Below are 23,029 nucleotides of genomic sequence, written 5' to 3'. Positions count from 1 at the left end.
AATACAAAGCTCTAAGATGACTTCTTTGAAAGTTTCTTGCCCCCCAATTACACTAAAAATAAATAAATAAATAAATAATAATAAATATAATACTACACCTTACAAGAAAATGAAAAGAAAAAAATCATCATGCACTAAAAGTAGATTGGCACAGAGAAAATAATGGACCTTTATTGTTTGAAGGACTTCTATATAATTACTGTATATCTTCAGCACTGTCAACTACAGAGTACTTTTTGGTGTTAATTAGCTTAAGAGAACATTATTCTCAATTATATATCTGTCTTAGCTTTTTAAAAAATGTGACCAATAGTCTAATAAGTAAGTGCTAATTGCTAACAATATTCATATTGCTTCAAGATTCGTATTTACTTTATAATCTGTTTTTCACTATGAAGAAGCACAGAAACTGCTAACTTCTGCCAACTAGCTGGACATACTCACATATCTATAAAAATAAATGCAAACTATTATTATAAACATGCTTAAGGGCCATCACCAGTGTAATAGTTCTGTATTTTAGACTATTCCAAAATAAAAGCAGACTTAAACTTCACTTCTTTGGCCTTGATGGAATTTTTAAGTTAAAACTTTCTGATAAAATTCAATGTGAGGCTAGACAACAGAAATAAGAAGATAAACCTTATACTAAAGATAAACCTTATTTTAATGATTTTACTGAGATGTATATAATAAAAACTAAGTAAAACAGCCTCCACGTAAAACAATTCAACTTGCATGAATATTCTTGTGTTGAAACAACTTTGTGTATACACACCAGAAGGCTTTCCAATGTGAGGTCACTCTGGGATAACAGAAGTCGCTGTGACCCTGTGATTTCCACCCACCAAGGCAATGGCAATTTTCTATGCGATACTCATGAGAACATGGTTTTTACTTTGGTGAATAAGCCTGCTGCTGCATGCCTGAAACATCTAAATGGATCCAGTAGTGTCTGAAACTGTTAGAGATCCCCAAGGAAGCCCAGTGCCGGCTCCATCACAGAAAAGAGCTAACTGCAGCATCAGGAGAAAGAGGATTATTGGAAATTTACTGCCAATGGCCAGGGACTGACCTGACTGCCTTTCTGTCCAGGAGGTAAAGGCCAAAACTAATCTAATAGCTGTGAACAAAAAGAAACTAAATTATTACTGTCCATTCTAATTAAGTATCCAAAGTAAATTATACACAGAAAAACAAAAAAAAAATCACCTACACTTTAAACAAGGTAAAACAGCCTGGGAGCTATTTGGAAGTTTTAGGGAAAACAGCCTTTAGGGAAAGAGCCCTAATCTAGGGTCACTCTCTGAGAACCCTTGATTCAGACAACAGGTTGGACAAAAAAAACAAAAAACCCAAACCCTGAAATAGCCAAATGTGCATTTGTCATGTGATGAGTCTGAGGTGTCAAACAACATTGACTGGTTGAAGTCATATCTAAACATGTTATTACCAGCAAATGACAAAATTTTTTAAAAAGTCAAATCTTTAAGGTGTTTTTTCTAAAGCTAGTAATTAAAATAAGTATGTTCAAAGACTACAGCAAGGGCATCAAATATGTCTCAGTAAAAAAAAAAAAAAAAGGAAAAACAGAACAAAAGTAAGCAAAAGCACGCAGCTCCAGCCCCCCCCCCCACCCCCCACGATCTTTTTCCCCCCGCTGCAGACTTACCTGCGGCTGTGCTGGAGGTTCAGAAGGCAAGCTGTGGGACGACCTGCTCCGAGGGGGCGGCTGTGGGGGTGTTTCCAGGCTGAGCTGCGGGGCAGCCTGGGTCAGAGGTGTGGCCACCGGGATGAGAGGCTCCTGCATCTTCTGAAGAGGTGGCGGCAGAGAAGGCGGCACAGGAAGGGCGGCCTGAGGCTTCAGGGGTTCAGGAAGAAGAGCTGGCCCTAAAGAAAGTCATTTCCAGATGTTAGGTGTTCTCTGGAAAAATGAGTTTATCCTTCCTTTTGGGAAATGGTAGGAGATTCCAGTCCCTGTCCCGGCCCCCAGTAGCCTCGTTTATTATGACATACAGAAAGACAGGAAAAAAAAAAGAGAGAGAGAGAAAGAAGGCTATCTCAATTTGAGTAAGTTGTATAAATTGAGAGACTGCAGAAAGAAAAAAGAAAAGAAGTGGAAGCGAGGGATACACTGTCGTTTCGACTATGGGTCTACCTTTCTGTACTTCTGAGGGTTTGCTTTGGCTTTCAGGAGTCAGTCTCCCAGCAGATGCCCGTGCGTGGCTCTGGGGGGCGCTGATGACTCCAGCACGGGGCGGAATAATCTAAAGATGGGAAAAGAAAACCACTGAGACATTTACCTTATCTGCAATGGATAAGATCTGGTGAAAATATTTTTTTTGTGCATCTAGGATCATTTCCTCAGCCTCTGGTCATTCTCATGGCTCTATTTATTGCAATATAATCGTGAGTTTTGTTTTTTTATTACGGATTAACTTTTATCGGTGCATAGTTACTTCACAATGCTGTGCTGGTCTCTACTGCTCAGCAACATGCATCAGGCGCACACACACATACCCTCCCTTCTGGGTTCCCCCCTCAGGCCACCACAGTGCGGTAAGCAGAACTCTTGGTGCTGTGTACAGCAGTTTCTCATCAATTATCTACTTTATACATACTATCAATAGTATATATATATGTGTGTGTGTGTGTGTGTGTGTATACACACACATATATGTGTCAATCCAAATCTCCCAATTCCTCCCCTGCCCCTTGGTATCCACATATTTGTTCTCTATGTCTGTGTCTCTATTACCGGTTTGCAAATAAGATCATCTATAGTATTTATCTACATTCCACATATATGGGTAATACACAATATTGTTTCTCTCTGTCTGACTTACTTAACTTATGATACTTTCTAGGTCCATCCATGTCTCTACAAATGACCCAGTTTTGCTCCTTAAGCTTCAAAAATCTGTTTATTTTTCACTGTTTACTATGTGCCAGGCACTGTATTAACTAAGCATTTGGGTATGCATTTACATTTCAATGTCCAAATGGCCCTAGGGGTAAGGTATTATTTCATCATCTCTAACTTAAATGAAAATGAAGAAATGTGTACAACTGTCCCAAAGCCACAGAGTTAGAAAATACAGCCCGGAGCCGAACTCAGGGCCCGTGTTCTTTATCCTGTATCATACTGCCTTAATGGGACGATGTTACAGGTCATGAGAAGATGGAGCGGGACATACACTGTGGAACTAAGAGGCTTACCAAAAACTACACTGAGGCTGTTTTTCTTTATTAAACACAGAGGTTAAAAACTCTGGAATGGCTAACTCAATGTGCTGAAATATATATGCTGGAAGATACACTGGGGAAATAATGTCCTTTTCTATCTTCACATGTTTGCTGAAGGCTTTAAGCACTCAGTACCTTTTTCTTATTTTTTTATAAATTGGAGGCTAATTACTTTACAATATTTGTTGGCCTCTGCCACACATCAATATGAATCAGTCACATGGAGGTATATGTTCCCTCCCTCCTGAATCCCCCACAGGCACACACATGTCCCCTCCCTCCTGAACCCCGCTCCCATCTCCCACCCCCTCCCAGGCTTCTAAGCTGTCACGCAGCACAGGGCTGAGCTCCCCGATGCCCACCTGCTACCTGTGTTACATACGGTAACGTATACGTTTCCATACTACTCTCTGTTAGTCCCACCCTCTCCTGCCCCCGCTGTGTCCGCAAGTCTGCTCTGTCTGCGTCTCCGCTGCTGCCCTGCAAGCAGGTTCATCAGTACCATCTTTCTAGATTCCATGCATAAGCAAAAGTTACGAATGTAATCGCACAAAATCCTGACTTTCCTTCCCTATTCTTACAATATTCAGTAAGCAAAGTACTTTGTGGGAAGTGATAGAGTTGGTGAATAACAATTTCCCCTTTAAAAAAAAAAAAAACCAAAAACAGGGGAGTGGATAATGGCTATTTTAGGTATATTCCACAGACACTTTACTTTGGAGCATATTATATATAGAAAAAGGCCTTCAGGTTGCCTACAAGACAAAAAACAAAATGTCTCTATCTTAGAAATCTTATGAGAATTTCTTAGACTCTTGAAGTAGTTTCATTAGCAGAAGTTTCTTCATTTTCAGGTATAGTCACAGTTCCCAGGATTCAGCTGGTGGCATTCCAATAACCCCAGGCTCCACCAGACTGACACTGGCTTCTCTCTCCTTTTTTTTTTTTGTTTTTCTTTGAATTACTTGTTCTATCCCAGAGAAATTTTCATGTGAGTGAATAATAGAATAATTCTGTGTATAACAAAACACAGATAAACACGCAGAAAACCACAGACTTACAACGCAGGGTGAAACCCTGCAATGCCATCTGCTCTCCTGCGGTTAAACCTTTAGAACTGGTTTTAGCTGACAGACTATCATCAAAGGGCTTCCTGAAATCTAATTTTAAAATCCTTCCGGACTTCCCTGGTGGTCCAGAGGTTAAGACTTGTGCTTCCACTGCAGGGGGTGCGGGTTCAATCCCTGTTTGGGGAACTAAGATCCCGCATGCCTCGAAGTGCGGCAAAAATAAATAAATAAGGAAATAAAAGTAAAATAAAAACCTTTCTGATTGAAGAATGACTTTACCTCATTAATTACTCAGATAATGTCATAAAAAGTTGCCCTACTACATCACTTCCCCATATATTTCAAGGTTCTAAGATATTTACTTAGTGACTGTAATCACGTAACTGTACCACTTTTATTCAAATAATGAAGGCTGCCTTTACTTCTGAAGAGGATATCAGAATACCGTTCGAGGTGAAGGTGGGGCTGCCCTGGTGGCTCAGTGGTACAGAATCTGCCTCTCAATGCAGGAGAAGCAGGTTTAATCCCTGGGTTGGGGAGATCCCCTGGAGAAGGAAATGGCAACCCACTCCAGTAATCTTACCAGGGAAATTTCAGACATAGAAGCCTGATGGGCTACAGTCCATGGGATTGCAAAGAGTCGGACACAACTCAGCGAGTACACACATACACACACACAACTCAGAGAGTAAAACACACAGACACACAGACACGAAGGTACCTTGAAGAGCATCAAGTCTAATTCCCCCAGTTTAGAACTGAGGAAATTGGAGTCTTAATGGGCCCATGATTTCTTCAGGGTAACACATATGATTAGTAGCAAGCTGGGACCCAGGACCTAGACCTCCTGGCTCACAAGCGAGGCGCTGCCTACCGGTCTGGCTGCACTGTGTCCGGCAAGTCCCGGGCCTGGCAGTCCGGCTTGAGGTGGAGGCTGGCTGCGTCCTGGAACAAAGGCATTGCACCATGTAGCTCAGGTGTTTGTTTGTTTTTTTAAAGAAAGAAATAAGAAACCATGTACTTATATCCACACAGTCTACTCATGGTCCAGTTTTAAGGTTAAGTAGCTGAATTCCAATGTTTACCTAGATTATCTCTCCGTGTTGTTCCAGGGCTTTTGGGTGCTTTGAAGCAGGAAGGAAAAAAAAATTAGCCATAAGTAAACAATCAAGCCATATTGTATACTACTAGCTAGCTGTTCCGTTTCATTACCAGCAGAAATGGGGGCACAAGGTGGAAAAAGAAAAACAAACTATTCTGTTTTAGAAATGCTGGAGGGTGTTATCAGCCCTTTAGAAAACACCCCCAAAAGAGAAAAATTTAGACTACCAAGAGTGACATTTATGGGACAAGTTGGCAGTTGGTCTGATATCTCATTTGGAACTTTCCCAACAGAGCTCTTTCCTGTGAACCCTGAAAACACACGATCAGTTTGGGGGAACGATCACAAGATGTGGCCCCACTGTTTCCCAGAGCTTGGTGGACTCACGGTTCCAGGACCAACAGACCTGCACATTCCGAGTCACATAAGACACCAAACTGTTTTAGGGCTTCATGCTGTAGATGTCAGTACGGATAAGGACTCTCACAATGAGATCTTTTGGATTTCTACAGAAAAACCCTATCATTAAGGTAGAAGGCGGGCACTACTTATTACAATATCTGCCTTATACAAGACAGCGTTGAAATACTGCTCAAACTCATTCGAAATGTAGGAAAAGACTGAAATGAAATAAACTACTTTTGGGACCAAAAGGAGTAGGAGACACTATTAAGGTCACCATCTCAGATTTCTTCTTTTTGAAAGGAAATTCAAGTGTAATTGTTACATGAAACCCATCAGACTTTTAATAACTGTAATCTTAATGAATGGCTTCCAGTTTTAATAGCCTTTTAAGCAAATTTACTCAGCATATTTATGTTATCTGAAGTTAATTTAAAAAAAATACTATATCCTCAGACTGAATTAACAAGGTTTAACTATTAATTTTTAAAACTTCAGAGTTAGTATAGTACATTTCTAAACATTTGACTTATTCTGAAAAGAATTTCGAAGGCGTTCTTCTTAAAATAATACTGCACATTAATTTCACATCTTAAGTATATATGAAATATATATATATAGAACAGCTCAAAACAACATAAAGAATTGCAGAGAAAGTAAATGGACAACCATCAGAAACAACACAACACAGAATGAAAGTAGAAAAAATACGAAGTTACAAGATATACATAAGGAGGGGGAGGCGGAGTTTACAGTTGGACCGAGAAAAGATTTGGTATGTCTTTAAAACACCGGAGGGGCTGACATTTAGAAATAAAACGAGAGATCCATTTCTAGGATGCAAATGTCTTGTTACCTTCCATCTCTCGCCTAGCTACCCCCGGACTGGGAGGGGCTCCAACACCTTTTTAGAGAGAGAACAGAAGCTGTGTATTGTTCAGGGCCCATAGCACACAGGGAAAGGCAGGCACACAAAACAGTTTCTGAGTTAAACTTCCTTTTGCAAAAAAAGTTCTTTCACTGCTTCAAATTTCTTCAAAGATATCTGTATAAACCAAAGTGCCTCTAGATGTCTGGCCCAAACCTGATTCTGGCCCTTTCTTCAGTTAGAATTGAAAGGAGAAAATAGTTTTCTTTTTATATCTGACATCATGGGAGGATTCCCTGGAGAAAGAAATGGCAACCCACTCCAGCATTCTTGCCTGGAGAATCCCATGGACAGAGAAGCCTGGCGGGCTACAGACCATGGGGTTCCAAAGAGTCGGACACAACTGAGTGACTAACACTTTCACTTTTTCACTAGCAGTAGGGAATTTGAAAATATGTGTAATGAAAGTCTTTGCTTTTTAATCATCTCATTCTTTATATTCAGAATTAAACCACTAATAAAAGCTCCAATATCTGCCAGTCATAAAGGGAAAAAAAAATCTGAAAGTTCCAATTTCATTTTAAATCTCTATGAGACTATGTTAGTCCCTTAGAAGGTAATTTTCAATGCATTATTTAAAAAAAAAAAAGAACTCTAAAAGTACTACAATTACTTTCAGCTTATTGCCTTCAAGCAGTTATTGGTTTACAGGCTTAAAAAAACATGCTGCGAACACTGCCTACAAATGAATTATGAAGAGAAGCAATTTTTTAAAATCTACATCAGATTTCTAAGTAAGTCACTGAGTTGCTAATGTGTATAGCTTTTCACAAATTTCTTTAAAATTTTTATTTTTCTACAGATTGATCTCCTAATTAAAGGAGAAGATAAATAAAATCTTCCATGAAGCTATAAATTAAAACACAAGTCTGAAATGGGAAAAATCAATGTTTTCTTTAAGTTAGTGGAAAAGTTACCCTCCAGTAGTATCTTATAGAAGCTTTGGTGCTGAAAGAACTTTGCTACCTTTATTATCAAAGTCATTAAAATCTGCACACAGCAAAGTCAATCTGTGATAGCATATGAGTCAGTCAGCAATGTCTTTAGGCAGCTAGAGTAGGAAGAGACCAGCTCCATGTGCACAATGGGCCTTAATGATATTAAAACTGGGTTAGTAAAAGCTCTTTTGTGGGACTGAGATATTCCGCCTGAGCCTTTCCTGAGAACTAGATTAAATAAACTTGTCAAATGTATACCTTTAGTTGAGCTTTGTGAGAGTCTTCATGTAAAACAAGTAAACTACAAAAAGTGACCCATGTGTTAAGAAGAATTTCTTTATCGAAATATATAACAGAGACTTGTTCTTCTATTTTAAAAATGAGGTATGAATGTTATGACAAGTTATGATAAAGCCATGCAAAATGAAAACTATATTTCAGATAATTATAACTTTAAACTGCATTCCTAGGATATTTTGCTAATTCACAGGCTACTGGCAAGATGATGTACTAGAGTTCTAATATAATCCAATATAATCAAATCCTTGGGAAACCACCTGTCTTCATTGTGTTTGACTTACTTAATCTTTATAACTGAACTGGCTATATTTATTAATAAAAAGTATATCAGAAAAAAAAAAAAAGTATATCAGGCCTTAAGTAATTCAACTCTGTTTATCTGGGAAATGGAAGGTCTTGTTAATTCTAATAATATTCACTAATAAAATCAAGCTCTAATCTTTTACCAGAAATATAATGGAAGTTTGGAGTTATTTTTAAGTTGGCCTATAAATGTCGTTCATCTTGGCTTTCATCAAACCAGCCTAAAATGTCATTGAGTTACAGGGCTCAAACTCCAAAAAAATTAATGAACTAAGATCCATACATTATAACAAATATAAATGGTTACCTCCAAACTCTTTTCTAGCAGGTGCAGGACTCCTAGCCCCTTATAGTTCAGAAGAGAACGTGCAGCAGAAAGGAAATGACATTAAATAAAGAATTGAAATGTCAAAGATTTACTATAGTTTCCAAGATGTCAAATATCATGTAGAGACTATATATTCATATCTTGGTGCTATACAAAAGCTATTAGGTAACACAAATACTTCTAACAGAAACAACACTATACTTATTTTAAAAGAACATTTAAACAAATATATAAAACTGCAAACAGAAAAATGTATGTTCTTCAGTTCTAATCATGCATTAAAATTTTTTTTTTCATTTTTTTTTCATGGTTATTTAAACCATGCATTTTACAGAAATCAGTACAACCACGTCAAATTATCGAAAACAAATGTTTCCCGCACGCTTATAAGAGGCCAGCTCTGAAAACATGTTACAGGAATCTAGCTGTTCTGTCACACCTACACCATTTGTTAGAGAAAAGCTAACTAAGGAAGTAGCACCAATGACAGAAAACTGATAAAATCTAGAAAGAAGCGTTGCAAAAACATGCAAAACATTTTTCGGCAGAGTGGTGAAATCCAGCAGAGATAGAAATACAAGGATTTGTCACCTGAAGGCGGAGGCGGTCGTTGTGGGGGAGCTGGACGTGCGGGAGGAGCAACCGGGCGGGGAGGGGGAGGCCGCTTGGGTTCCAGGGTCTGGGAAGACTCTTTCTGCTGCAGCTGTGTTGCCGGCAGGGTGTCAACAGGAGAATCTACCAGAAAAGAGTACCTTAGGTAAGAGGATCAAGCTCCAAGGGATGAGCACACAGGTACTTTCTACAGGCGTATGATAAATTATTTTGCTAACCTTCTAAATCTGTACTACAGAGGGATGACACACATTTGTAGCATCAATAACACAAGCAGCTGTGCTATTACCTTACCCTCTGGTACTACGGGAGCAGTCAGGTTACTCTCTGGACTTCTTACCCAGGCCCCGGGTACTGAAAGGGGATTTACTGAGTGGCCCTAACAAGATGGCATGAAGTATCGTGTGTTAGGTCATTTGCAATACAATCTGCTGGCCAGGAGAGAGAAGAAAAAGCAAAGAGAGCCTCCTGTCTATGCCCTGACTTATCCTGGATTTACTGAAGGAAGCTCTGAGGCCTTCCCTTGTGGCTCAGTGATAAAGAATCTGCCCGCCAATGCAGGAGATTCGAGTTTGATCCCTGAATCGGGAAGATCTCCTGGAGAAGGAAATGGCAACCCACTCGCATATTCTTGCTTGGGAAATCCCATGAACAGAGGAGCCTGGCAGGCTACAATCCATGGGGTTGGAAAAGAGTCAGATACAACTCAGCGACTATTTAACAACAGTCCTCTAAGAGTAGCATGGGGGAGCTTGAGAAACTGCTGAAATGAAAGGTATTTTTCAAGGATACTGGTTAGCGTGGAACTGAACTGTGTGATGTAACAACTTCCAGAAAAAAACCTTCTGACTTTGGAGGAGTCATGACTATCAAATTGAATTCAAAATATTTGTTTTGTCTCTTTCTGCTTCCTATTATAATGTAGGTAATGTATAGATAGTTAAGCCCAAAGAGTTATGGGTTCTGACCATAATGCTTAAAAACTGTTCAGTGATAAGCCATGGACAAATCTGCCACACAGAGAAAGGATGAAGTAAAGTTCTCATCTAGTGATAGCACCGAGCTTCCCCTTCACTTAGGGCGGAACCATCTACAAAGTTTCCTCTTTTGTATGCACAGAAAACATGCTACACTTTAGCCTACAGATATGAAAGTTAAGCAAAAATAGCTCTCCAAAGGAGATCCAAAGGCATCGGAGGTTTAATCATCTGAAATCAAACATATCAGCCCAGGAAGTCATACAAAACTTGAAATAAAACACGTACTTTGTGAAGCGGGGGGCCCGGGTGTTCTGGACGGAGCTCGACTTGGTCTCACTGGGAGGGAAGGCACGGGTCCCTCCGATATGGTAGGTGACTGGCAGGGACTGGTCCGGGGTGAAGAACCGGGGGACGTGCCAAGGCCAGAACTGGAAGACGGCTGGAGATGCTGAGGAAGGATCTCCTCTACCTCAGCACTATAGTCATCCACATCACCTGAGAAAACGCAAGGTCAGCCACCTTACCAGCACGTTAACTTTCTCAGAGATTTCTTCCCCCCCAGTCTAGGCTTAAGGGGTTAAATACATAAACACCTTAACATGATGATACTGCAAACATGTACAAGTTAAGCATGTGGGCATATATAAGGAGTTTATATGCATACAACTAGAATTAGTGCAAATGCTCTTGTAGAAAACGTAATTAAAGATAGTCTCCTGGACTTCCCGGGTGGTCCAGTGGTGAAGAATCTGTCTGCCAATGCAGATGGACATGGGTTCAATCCCTGGTCTGGGAAGATCCCACATGCCACAAATACTGAAGCCTGTGTACCACAGTGAGAGTAGCCCCTGCTCACCACAGCTAGAGAAAGCCTGTCCGCAGCAACCAAGACCCAGCACAATTAATTAATTAATTAATTAAATTACTTAAAAAAGACAGTCACAGAGGACATAGTAATACCTATGGCTGATTAATGCCAATATTGGCAGAAACCAGCACAATACTATAAAGCAATTATCTTTCAATTAAAAATAAACACATTAATAATAATAATTTAAAAAAAAAGTCTCTTGTCTCAGAGCAATAGGAGGCCCAATGGTGGCTAACCTCTGGAGCTGGGTTGACTCCACAGCTTTCAACACGCACTGAGCAGCACTCTCAGTGCTGGCTGAGTTGGACACTCGCTGCCCTCCCTCCAAACCTGCCTTCCAGGTCTATGTAACTGCCCCTCTGCAGTGCCCTCAACTCGGGTCAGGCCCTCACGGCAGACACAGTCACACACCCTTCCCCCGGAAGTCTCCTCGCTACTTGGTGCCCTGGGCGCCCCCACCTGACACGCAACCCTCTCTGCTTTAATTAAACAGGTGGGAGTTGGTTCTCCCCTGAGGTCTCCTCACCTCGGTTTTCCACAGGGTTGGGAAGTGGTGTCAGGGAGTCCCATGCCACCTGATTCCAATTCCAAAACTTTAATCTTCCAACCCTGAACAAAAAGGCCTCTTTATTTCTTGGAGGCTGTGCTGTCCGGAATTTATGTAACGTCCTCAACCCCCGTTTGCCGCCATAATCTCCCACCTCCCACCTTTTGGTCACTTGAACCCATTCGTTGAGGACCAAGGAGAGAGCAAGATGGTAAGTTGGGCCCATCATCTTTGTGGCTGACACTGAAGCTGCGGTGGATAGCACACCAACAGCCTGCCGCTTTACCCTGCTGACACGCTCCTCTACTCCACACCGTGTGCCCCTCGAACCGCAGTGCCTCTGAAACAATAAGCTCAAACACTTCCCTCTCAGTCCTGCCCCTGGCTACTCTACCCCTCTTGTGACTCCACCGGGACCCAGGCCTTGGCCCCCTCTTCCTTGGGCCCCTACTGGATTCAGCAGCTGTCCCTGCAGCTGTCCTCACACCTCTGGGCCGCTCCCCTCCTGCATTAGTCTTCTGTCACCCCTGCGTCAACTCTGCAGTCTCATCTCTCCACGACCGCAGACGGGCTGCTGGGTGCTGCAGACAGACAACCGCGTGGTCCTGAGGACCGCAGCCATGTTAACTCTGTGGTCTCAGCCTCGTCTGGGCTCCCGTGGCCTCCTGGCCAACCCACAGTTTCCTGGCTGGCTCCCCATCTGACTGCTTCTCAGGAGCTTTATCTTGAACCTTCTCAAGCCTCCTGAAACAGTGTGCTGCCCCGCCTCCTTAGACTTCACAGAGAAGAGGGAAGTCCTAAGGCGGGAAGCCCTCTCTTCAACGCCTGCCCCCCAGCTGTAACCTAACCCTATCTAGGGGTGGAAAGGATGGGGCTCTGCCCTCCCCAGCAGATCAGCCCTTTCTATCAGCATTAAGCTCCTCAAGCGTTTGCACTTCAAAACAACACTTCAGAGAGCAACTGCCTGCATCTCTCTCCCGCCCCAGGCACACTTCTGTCGAGTTGTCTACAGACACTTTCTGCACTTCCTCGTCTTCCATCCACACCCCAATTTACCACCGTCTGGCTTCTTCACTCCACTGAAATAACTCTCCGAATGTCACCAACAGCTTCCTCCCCTGGTTCCAAGCCCAAAGAGCAAGCTGTGGCGCTCACTTCTCGCCCTGCGACAGAGGACGCTATAGATCACTCTTCCTTGTCATCTTTTCTTCACTTGGTCTTTAAGCGCTATATTCTGCTGGCTCTGACATTTCTAATCATTTCTTCTGCTTTTCCTTTTATGGGCAGCCTTCTTCTGCCTGTCCTTCAAAGTCTGCGTTTTGGTTCCATCCCAGAAGTCTTCTCCCATCTCTGTATCAGGCTTCTGGCCTAGGAAATCCAAACGCAGGGCCTTGCCTAACATCAAAGCTCCGGGTTCTCTGCTGAATGCCAGGCCCACATGCCCAAAGCCCACTTCTGGACCTGATGCACCCCAAAGATGCCTCAACTTCAACACATTCAAAACCAAATTCAGGATTCCCTGCTGGTCCAGTGGCTAAGATTCCGTGCTCCCAATGCAAGGGGCCCAGGTTCAATCCCTGGTCAGGGAACCAGATCCCACATGTCACAACTAAGAGTCTGCATGCTCAAGATCCCACATGCTGCAACTAAGACCCAGTGCAGACAAATAAATACTTTAAACAAAACAGAAAACAAATTCACCTTCCATCCACACCCACTCCTCTTCCTGCTCTTTCTTCCCTTCCTCCTGCACAAGCACATCTACATCACCTACTTAGATCCTTTTGTACCCCTTAGGTCTCCGCACATTCCGTCTTCCTGGCTCATGTCTCTCTATCCTCTTTAATCCGATTCTCACTCAGTCTTCAGATTCCCAGTTTCAGTTTCTCTGGGTACACTCTCCTCACTGCCCAACTCTAAGTCAGGCGACTGTCCCGAGAACTACAGCAGCACCGTTTCTGAGTGTGTGGACGTCACTGTCTGCTTACTTGTATGTAACACCCGCTGAGCTGTGACTTCAGGGATGGCAAGGATGCCATCTGTTGAATTTCCAGCACTTAGCATGTAACTGGCACATAAAAGGTACTGCATAAACGTGTGGACTAAGCAAACAAATGAACAGAGAAATGTGAAAACAAGCTGATCTTCTAAGGTGTTCAACTCTTAAATGTGTTACCTAGAGGTACAGGATATCACAATATGATATATTGCCCCTTTATAAACTAAGGTATGCATTATAGTGGGAAATATGTTAAAATAATATAGCAGATACAGCATTAAAAAGCAAATACATTTCTTAATCACATTTAAGGAAATTATTATATTAAGATAACCTGGCCCAACTCTTAAACTTGAGATGATTACATCTACATGAGTGGGTTCAGTTTCAAATGTGTTCCCAGCCACTTTAAGAATTTTTTAAAATGACTTTGAAACATATCCTCTTTGGTTGTAAATATTTTTAACTCATTTCTGCACAGAGCTCCTACCTTAACTACAATCAGTGGAACCAAACCACACACCAAAAATGCCACTTTGTGCTTATATCACACAAGGACATAAACTCACTATTGTAAAGGTCTTGACCTTTGTATGGCAGAAGGGCACATACATCTGAAGTCTGAGTAACAAGCAAAAAACACACAATATGATGTAAACCAAATCTGATTAATACTTCTCTGAGTGTTACAAGAACAAAGAGAAGGATAAATTTGGAGACTGAGACTTTGCTAATGAGAAGGAAACCTGTCTAGAAGGATAGAAGTCAATGTGTTCCATGAGCAGACCTTCCATATCGAAGTCGGCAGTGACCTCTGCGTCTTCACCTAGGAGGGTGGAGCTGGTTGATGATGGCAAGGGGACGTTGATTTTCTCTAAGCTCATTTCTTCTTCCAAAGTTTTGATCCAATCTGGACTTTTTAAAGTAATTGTTATAGTCCTACCCAATAACTGGTTGAGTAAAAGAGATACAAAATTAAAAATTCATTAGCATGAAAATTAAGTATCTTGGAATAAAGTGTCTGTTTAAGTTATAACAATAGTTTAGGCTTAACTCAGCTAGATTCATTCAACACAAATCATTTCACATACACTGTATTGTCACCTAGCTTCAAATGTCCCCAATCCTCCCTTTAAAAACCTGTTAGGGAGTTTCCTGGTGGCCTAGTGGTTAGGACTCCAGGCTTTCACTGTCATTGCTGTTGTTCACTTGCTAAGTCAAGGGCCTCTCTTTGCGACCCCATGGACTGCAGCATGCCAGGCTCCTCTGTCTTTCACTATCTCTCAGAGTTTGCTCAAACTCATGACCCTTGAGTCGGTGATGCCATCACTGACATGGTCCAGGTTTAATCCTTGACCTCAGAACTTAGATCTGACAAGCCACACAGTGTGGCCAAAACAAAACAGCCTATTGCTGCTAACCTCAGGTCTTCTTTTCTAGGATGCACACAAATTTTAAGTTTTCTTTGCTGCAGTAAATATCTTTCCTGGGCCAGATCTAAATTCACTGATAACTCTGCTACATACATTTATACTTCCTTTTGACCACAGATTAATTGTTTCCACATGAGACAATCAAAGAAAGGATATAGAAAATTCTTAAAATACTTTCCTGTTCATTTAGACTTTTCAGCATTTCAAATGTCACAAGTATACTTAAGAAAATCTAACATCATTTTATATCTTCAACAAAAGTTAACCATTCGGAAAACAGAAAGACTGGTATCTGTGAAACTGGCACATGGACATTTCTAAAAAGTTGAGAAGCTTTTAGACAAAAGTATAGTCTAAAACAATCAATGTATTATAATCAAGTTACACTGTCCTGTCATTATTAAAAAATACTTTCCTTAAATGCTACTGACATCAGAATTCTTTGATGGCACAGTCTGGAAAGGCTGTCAGCTGCTGGTCTGAACAGCACAGTAGTGTTTAATAGGAATTTAGCATCCACGCTGGAGGTTTGAAGTCAGAACTAGGCAATAGGTTTCATGGACCATTTATTTTTCTAAGTCAACAACCTTTGTTATGCATTCACCAAAGAATACTAACAAGTCTTCTTAAGCCTCAATCACTATAATGGCCACTTAAGATGCACTTCATCAAGAATATTCACTTGGCAGAGATCAGAACCAAATGAAAAGGAAGAAATTTAGATGCTGGAAAAAAAATGCTCAAGAAGGTTATCCTTTAGGTTTGCCCTGCTTACACTGTGTACTTTTTCCAGATTCTCCCCTGAAACGGAAGAGTTCCTATCGATCTACTTGTATCTAGAAGATGTGGGCTGAAACAACTGTAGTAACAAAGACAGAGGAGAGGTTTGGAAATGTCTGACTTTCAAAATGTTCTCTAGAAACATTATTTTTTCAGAATTTTGAAAATCTTTTAAAGGAGCTAAGGGTGGATACTTTCTAAAAGTGTAACACAGACTTGAGGGTGAGGGACAGAGCTGAAAAAGAAGGGAGAAAAAAAACTAAACAAGGAAAATGACCAGGGGAAAGACAAAAGAAATATTCAAAAAAGGAGTAAGAGTGGACAAGGAATGCCAAATTGAGAGCTGCTCTTAAATATTAATGACACCATGAGAGGAGGAAAGGCTTAAGATATTAAAGGCAGAATTAAATTTAAAAATCAGTAATTTCTATATGGTGAAACCACAGCAAAGTCACAAGACGAACTGGGAAGAACATGTACAGCACATTATGAAAAGGAATTAACATCAAGGGAGCTTCAAAAGATGAATACCCCGGGGGGAACACAGGCTAAGGTCATAAACAGCTCGCCAGAGAAGTACAAAATGACCAGTTAATCGAAAAACTCTCCATTGAAATCTTAACACAGAAGTGACATGCTACTTCTAGTTTTTCAGACTGTCAAAGTTAAAAAATAATTAGGATGTTGGATGTTAGGTAATCTGAGGCATCATGCAACTAGATATTCAAAACACGTTTAGATAATTTGCTGCATGTATCTTAAAAACACCGTCCTCACACTAAATCACTGAATGGTTTAGATTCAACAAATGCTACTTTACCTCTTTCCCATTCAGGTTCAGAACACTCAAGGCAGAGCTTCCCTCCAAAAACGTAACCCACATTTTATCTTCCACAAATCTTTAAGGAAGAGAAAAACAAACAATAAAAAGACGTAATGAGTACCTCAGATATAACCAGCCCAACAACTTGTCCAATGATTACTGATCAGCAAGGACTTACAGACGCCCGGAAGCAAAAATATAAGCCTGAGAGTGACAGGGCCAGTGGTGACCTGTAGAGGGCACTCTTTCCCTAAAAGCATTCAAATTCAAATTCCTTTAGATACTGGGATGGCCAAAAAGTTCACTAGGGGAAGGTATGGAAAAATCCAAATGACCTTTTTGGCCAACCCAATACAGTGTTACTAAAACTGTCTGTCAGCACATATGGGCCTGTGGGACTCCAAATGTGCTTGGTACTTTCTTCCTAGTTTTACTCAATAGGATAGCAGCATTCTAGACTCCCCCCCCCCCCCCCCCGCCGTTAATATAAGTAGCCTGCCCCATCTACATTTCCATCTAAATAAGAGATTTACATACAATTTACATATGATGACTTCAGTCCTTCCCTAACGGTTGGCTTACTCTGAAGCCAAAGGTGATGACCAGTTTAGCAGACAGGTGACGGGACAGTAGTCCTGTCCTCCTTTACTTTCAGCATCTCCCCTGTCTGTTCTACCTTGGTGGTCTTAAGGTGGAATGATCAGAATATTCTAGGTGAGGAGGTATCACATGCTTTTATAATGTCAGGATAACATTATCCTTTTTTTGTTACCAGTACTTGTTCTGTTACCAATACTTCTTCCAATGATAACAAACATTTTGGGGAAAGCTTTTGGTTGCAATTTAACACTATCAGGGGAGTGGGTAATTTTCCTCGGTTCTGTCTCGTCACAACAAAAATTTGAGGCGACGGATGTTAAAGTCCTTGGCACATCACAGCTCTCGAACAGTGTTACAGCTCCCTCAGTTTTCTTTAGAAAATAAAGGAAGATACATCCTTGAGACATGAGGGCATGCCAACCCAAAACATGGGAAGAGAAGAGAAAGACAGCGAGTGAGCACAAGAGACAGAGAGACAGAGAACGAGCGTGCATGCGCAGGAGAGAGAGAGACCCCTGGCCCTTTGGCTCCTCTTTTTATATGTTTTTTTTCTCCCCCTGGGCCTGCCCTATGTAAACGGGGCTAGCCAGGAGGGCTGTTTGTTCTACCTGGGGTCCTCACTCCGGTCCTCAGACCTTCCTCTGTCCTATTTTCGAGGGCTTTTCCCTTGCCTTTTAGCCACCACCATTCTGGACTCCTTTTTCCTAGTCTAACTACCGAGTAACGCCAAGCTCTTTAGAGACTAGAAAAAAGGCAGGAAGGTCCTTGCCCTGCATCAGGCATTCATCCCTATGGACACTCTGGGCTCTCTCTCACCCAGAGAGCGCTCACTCTCTCTTTTCTCGTCCCATCTTTTGGGTCAGCATGCCCTCATGCCTCGAGGATGTATCTTCCTTTATTTTCTAAATAAAACTGAGGGAGCTGTAACACCATCCAAGATCTGTGATACTCCAAGGGCTTTAATGTCCGTCGCGTCAAATTTTTGTTGTGACGAGACAAAACCGAGGGAAATTACCCACTCCCCTGACGGTGTTAAACTGCAACCAAAAGCTTTCCTCAAAATGCTTGTTATCATTGGAAAAAGTACTGTAAACTCTGAGCAAGAGTTTACACTTGCTCAGAAAGACATTTATCTGCTTCTGTGCTGCCCACTCACACAGTCCACGTGATGCTCCCAGTGGTTTGGCATTTCTGTACTTGGCAACGCTTACTGTCATTGGGAAATTTCACCATGACTTCCTGGAGTCTTAAGATCTCTAGACATTTTTTGTTTCATTTTAAACCTGTGGGGTAGATCTTTGTCAAACAATTTGAGTTAAGTCTAAATATAATTTCTTCTCTATTTGCCCATTTACTCTCAGAAAGGAGAGGAAGATTCTCAGGCAAGCTTCTCACCCTGCAAGAAACCAAGCTGTCTTCATTCTGTGGGCCATTCTGGTAAACACCTAAGGAAGCCATTACACACACGCCTATCTTTCTTAGATTCCAAATAGGAACGGAGTCTTCAATTTTTCCTCCGTCTGCCAGAGCACCCAGTATAGAGATCTGCCCACTAAACAGCTATACAACATCCCTCAGTAAACACATGAAACAGCACAGAAAGGAATTTAACAGTGCCTCTTCCCTATAAATTCAAACACGTTATTCAGTTTGTCCAAACTGCTGTACACTGGGAAGAGAACATTTTTTTCCAACAACGCAAGAGGCAATCTGGTTCTGCAAAAGGCAGATGGTTAAGTCCATGGGCTGCCATTTCCTTGTCCAGGGGATATTCCCAACCCAGGGATTGAAGCCAGGTCTCTGGCACTGCAAGCAGATTCTTTACTGACTGAGCTACCAGGGAATTTCCACAAATACTCACATACTAGTCAAATACTAAGTAAGGCAATTTTTAATACAGAAGACATTATTTGCGAATCATGAGTTGCTTTTTTTTTTTACATTACTCACCTTATGAGTATAACTTCACCAAAATTTGTAAACTGCTGTAAAAGCTCATCAATCAAAGCATCGTTGAAAAAATTATTTTCTGGTAAAGAGCTTTTGATTGAGACCAACACCGTACCATCTGGTGGACCCTGAACTGCGATTACTTCTTTATAAATGTTTTGCCTCTCTTCAGCTTCAACTTCAAATATATCAATATCGATCAGGGCAACGACAGGCCTTCAGCATAAAGGAAGGGAGACATGTTAGGAACATTACAGAAATGATGTATTTCAAATAAATTTCAAGCATGATTAGAAATTTGGAGATTGCTTAAACCTATGGTCAGAAGTCTTCAGCTCGGCCCTTCCGTAGTGCAGCAAAGTGCCAGGAGTCCATGTGTAGAGGATTTTGCTTTCATCTTGAAAACTAGCATTTAGGAGATCTAAATCTTCAGCTGCAGTCAGAATAAAATAAAACACAGGAGAAGTCACCTGAGCATGACAGACCACATGGAGCTCCTTCATTTCACTAGCTTCAGTTGCCTGAGGCTGGGATACCAGACACACTTGCTAATGGGCATGAAGTCTAGACTCGGTTAAGTCAGGGTTTTTTGGTGAGGTCATCATATTACACTTTACTTAGTTAAAACTAAGATGAGCCTTTACTTCTGAGACTTCATGACCAGAGTTTTACAAATAATTGAACAGACAAGTAGCAGTTCAAAATATTTGCAAAACCGCTTGAGCTACTCCAGCTAGAAACCTCGCTTAGTGCTCGGTTGTAAGTGCACCAACCGTTTTCCTGCTGGTCTCTGTGTGACTGCTTCACTGACAGGAAGCAACTGAGGAACCAAAGCTCTCAGTGTGAGCAGCCTGAGAGGCCTCAAGTTTTATAGTTAAATTGTATTTATTTTATTCTAGATAACCTGGGCTGATAAAAAATGTAGTCCTCTTGGCCTTATCTGATATTTAAATCATTCCCCTCTTCCTTGTAAAATCTGCACTGACTTATTTAAATGAAGAAGTCCACCTGATCTATCAAAAGGCCACTTCCGTCTTCTCCAGAGGACACGGTCTGTCCATGCAGGGGTGCGGCACTTTTCACTAGTATCGTAGTCATCAGAAAACAAGTCATATTTATACGTTGGAGCAAAGGTCACTTTTCCTTCTAAAAATCCTCTAAAAATCTAAAATAAACATACATAAAGGAAGTTATTTCAAAAAGGCAAAAACATTCTGTTTTCATTCAGGCAGTCATGCACTAAATGTCTATTATGTGCTGGAGACTCATGAAATCTATGTGCCTCTGAAGAACACTTCTAACTGAATGGAACAGGGCTTAAGACAAAATTACCTAGGATGCGGGCTTTATCATCTCATTCACTTAACATCTGAGTAAACAACGTACAAAAGCTTGAACGATGAAATTCCACCAGACTTTTGAGCAATCAAACATTTAGAACTGTACGGGATTTTGGAAATCACATGTGTGATGTCTTATTCTCAAGAGGAACTGGAGCCTAAGAAGGTTACATGGTATCCATCAGAATTTAAGTCTGATAACCAGAAAGGTACCATATCAAGTGGCCTCAATCACCTCTTCCTAAAAATTTTTTTAAAATAAATTCTTCCAGGAACTTCTCTGGCAGTCCAGTGGTTAAGAGCCTGCACTTCCAATGCAGGACAAGGTGCAGGTTCGATCCCTGGTCAGGGAACTAAGATCCCACATGTCACATGGCATGGCCATAAATAAATAACAAAAAATGAAAGTAGATTACCATAAGATCTTAAGAGCCAAACAGCCTTGATGAGTAAGATCTTAAATTTGCTACTACTGAAAGAAAAAAAATATATTCTTCTACTTGAAAGTGAATTTTATAGAGATATGATATACTTTTCCTCCTGGAAATTATTATAAGTTTTCCTTTCTTTTTCCTTTTTTTAAAAAGAGAAGGCAATTTTCTATCTGTTGAACTATAGATATATATATATACTTAGTAAAGGCTTCCTGGGTGGTGCTAGTGTAAAGAACCCACCAGCCAATGCAGGAGAAATAACAGACCCAAGTTTGATCTCTGGGTCTGGAAAATCCCCAGGAGGGCATGGCAACCCACTCGAGCATTCTTGCCTGGAGAATCCCACGGACAGAGGAGCCTGGTGGGCTATAGCCCATAGCATCACAAAGACGGTCACATGACTGAAGTGACTTAGCACATACTTATTAAGTATAGACTCCAAGAGGTTGTTAAAAAAAAAAGAAAACAAAAACTTTAGGGAAAGCATGTTTCATAATCAAAGATCCCCTTCTTCCCAATGCAAGTATCTTAGGTATGTATATACCTGTCCAGCATTTTTCTGATTGATAAGCTGATCTCCTGCAATAAGAGAATCCCAGTTTTGCTGTCTGATAAGCTCTTTCACTTCCTCATTAGGGAGATCGATTCGGTAGTTGAAATCACCACACCAAAACACATAGTCATGGGAGAAGAGCAGCCTTCCCTGGAAGCAGAGAGACAGAATTCCAAACAATCAATTCACAAAATGTTTTACAACTTTTTCTTTGCCTTACCCCTGCCAAGTTTGATTTATTTAACCCCACAGTAATAACACAAGGAGTTATCTATTTGCTGACATTTCTAGGAGTTATTCTAACTTTTCAAAAACTGATATAGAACATGGGGGTGAACTGAAATGCGTTAGAAAGCTTCCTTTTCGAAAACAAGCAGCAAGAGTTTACCATTGGAAAACTCAACTTCCGCGCTATTTCTACAAAATCGTCATTTCGTTCTTTGACTTGGGACTGTCCTGCAGCGAAGTGGCTGCAGACAAAGCAGAGGCTTGTGGTGTGGAACAGCATTCGTATTGCAACTGCTCCCTTATTTCCAGTTGCGCCTCCCATTCCAGTTTTCACAGTATCAACCGCAACATCCCTTTAAAAGGAAGAATTCGAAATCAAAGATCAGAAATTTCAATAGTTCTGTGTGCGTAAGAAATAAGGAATGTCTATTACACAATTACAACACTATACATCATGGGCACTTTGTAGGGAAGCCTGTGAAATAGTGGAGAGAAACTATTAGCAATTCTTTAATCAAGAACATATTTAAACAAGAGTTACCACGTGATCCAGGGATTCCACTCCTGGGGGTATGGCCGGAGAAAACTATAATTTGAAAAAAACACATGCACCCTAATGTTCATTGCAGCACCATTCACAATATCAAGACATGTAAACAACTTAGATGTCCCTGACAGACGAATGAATAAAGAAGATGTGGTACATAAATACAATGGAATACTACTTAATGATACAGATGAACTTATTTACAAAACAGAAATAGACCCACAGACATAGAAAACAAACTTATGGTTACCAAAGGGAAGGCGCCAGTGAGAGGGCACATAAAATGGATAGCCAACAAAGACCTACTATATAGCACAGAGAACCACACTTAATTTTTTGTAATAACCTATAAGGGAAAAGAATCTGAAAAAGAATATATATATATGTGTGTTTGTGTATATATATATATATATATATATATATATACACACACACAAATGCATAACTGAATCACTTTGTTGTACACTTGAAACTAACACAATTTAAATCAACTATCACCCATCGTGCATGTTCGTGCACAGTCGTGTCCGACTCTTTGCGACCCCATGGACTGTAGTCTGCCAGGCTCCTCTGTCCATGGAATTTCCCAAGCAAGAATACTGGAGTGGGTTATCATTTCCTTCTCCAGAGGATCTTCCTGACCCAAGGACTGAACCCCTGTCTCCTGTGTCTCCTGCATTGGCAGGTGGATTCTTTACCACTGAGCCACCTGGGA

The 23,029-nt window shown here is 41.0% G+C and overlaps 1 protein-coding gene across 9 annotated transcripts in view; it reads right to left on the bottom strand.

Annotated features, from left to right (window-relative positions):
• SYNJ1 (synaptojanin 1) overlaps nt 1-23,029 on the bottom strand; it is an 89,168-nt gene that overhangs the window by 8,101 nt on the left and 58,038 nt on the right. For 4 of the 9 annotated variants that reach the window (XM_043448880.1, XM_043448881.1, XM_043448885.1 and 1 more), the window contains 15 exons: nt 21,928-22,120; nt 21,531-21,689; nt 20,221-20,377; nt 19,528-19,645; nt 19,213-19,428; nt 16,660-16,738; nt 14,414-14,576; nt 10,495-10,704; nt 9,209-9,352; nt 8,597-8,635; nt 6,677-6,724; nt 5,402-5,440; nt 5,191-5,261; nt 2,159-2,267; nt 1,673-1,890 (listed from right to left, as the gene is read on the bottom strand). In XM_043448880.1, the coding sequence (XP_043304815.1) occupies nt 1,673-1,890; nt 2,159-2,267; nt 5,191-5,261; nt 5,402-5,440; nt 6,677-6,724; nt 8,597-8,635; nt 9,209-9,352; nt 10,495-10,704; nt 14,414-14,576; nt 16,660-16,738; nt 19,213-19,428; nt 19,528-19,645; nt 20,221-20,377; nt 21,531-21,689; nt 21,928-22,120 (1,963 nt within the window). The remainder of the gene's footprint in view (nt 1-1,672; nt 1,891-2,158; nt 2,268-5,190; nt 5,262-5,401; nt 5,441-6,676; nt 6,725-8,596; nt 8,636-9,208; nt 9,353-10,494; nt 10,705-14,413; nt 14,577-16,659; nt 16,739-19,212; nt 19,429-19,527; nt 19,646-20,220; nt 20,378-21,530; nt 21,690-21,927; nt 22,121-23,029) is intronic. The other 5 variants (XM_043448883.1, XM_043448884.1, XM_043448888.1 and 2 more) reach the window with 2 other exon arrangements.

Source organism: Cervus canadensis, chromosome 27 (genome assembly GCF_019320065.1).
Source record: "Cervus canadensis isolate Bull #8, Minnesota chromosome 27, ASM1932006v1, whole genome shotgun sequence".
Lineage (NCBI taxonomy): Eukaryota > Metazoa > Chordata > Mammalia > Artiodactyla > Cervidae > Cervus > Cervus canadensis.
This window is presented reverse-complemented; position numbering and strand designations above follow the sequence as displayed.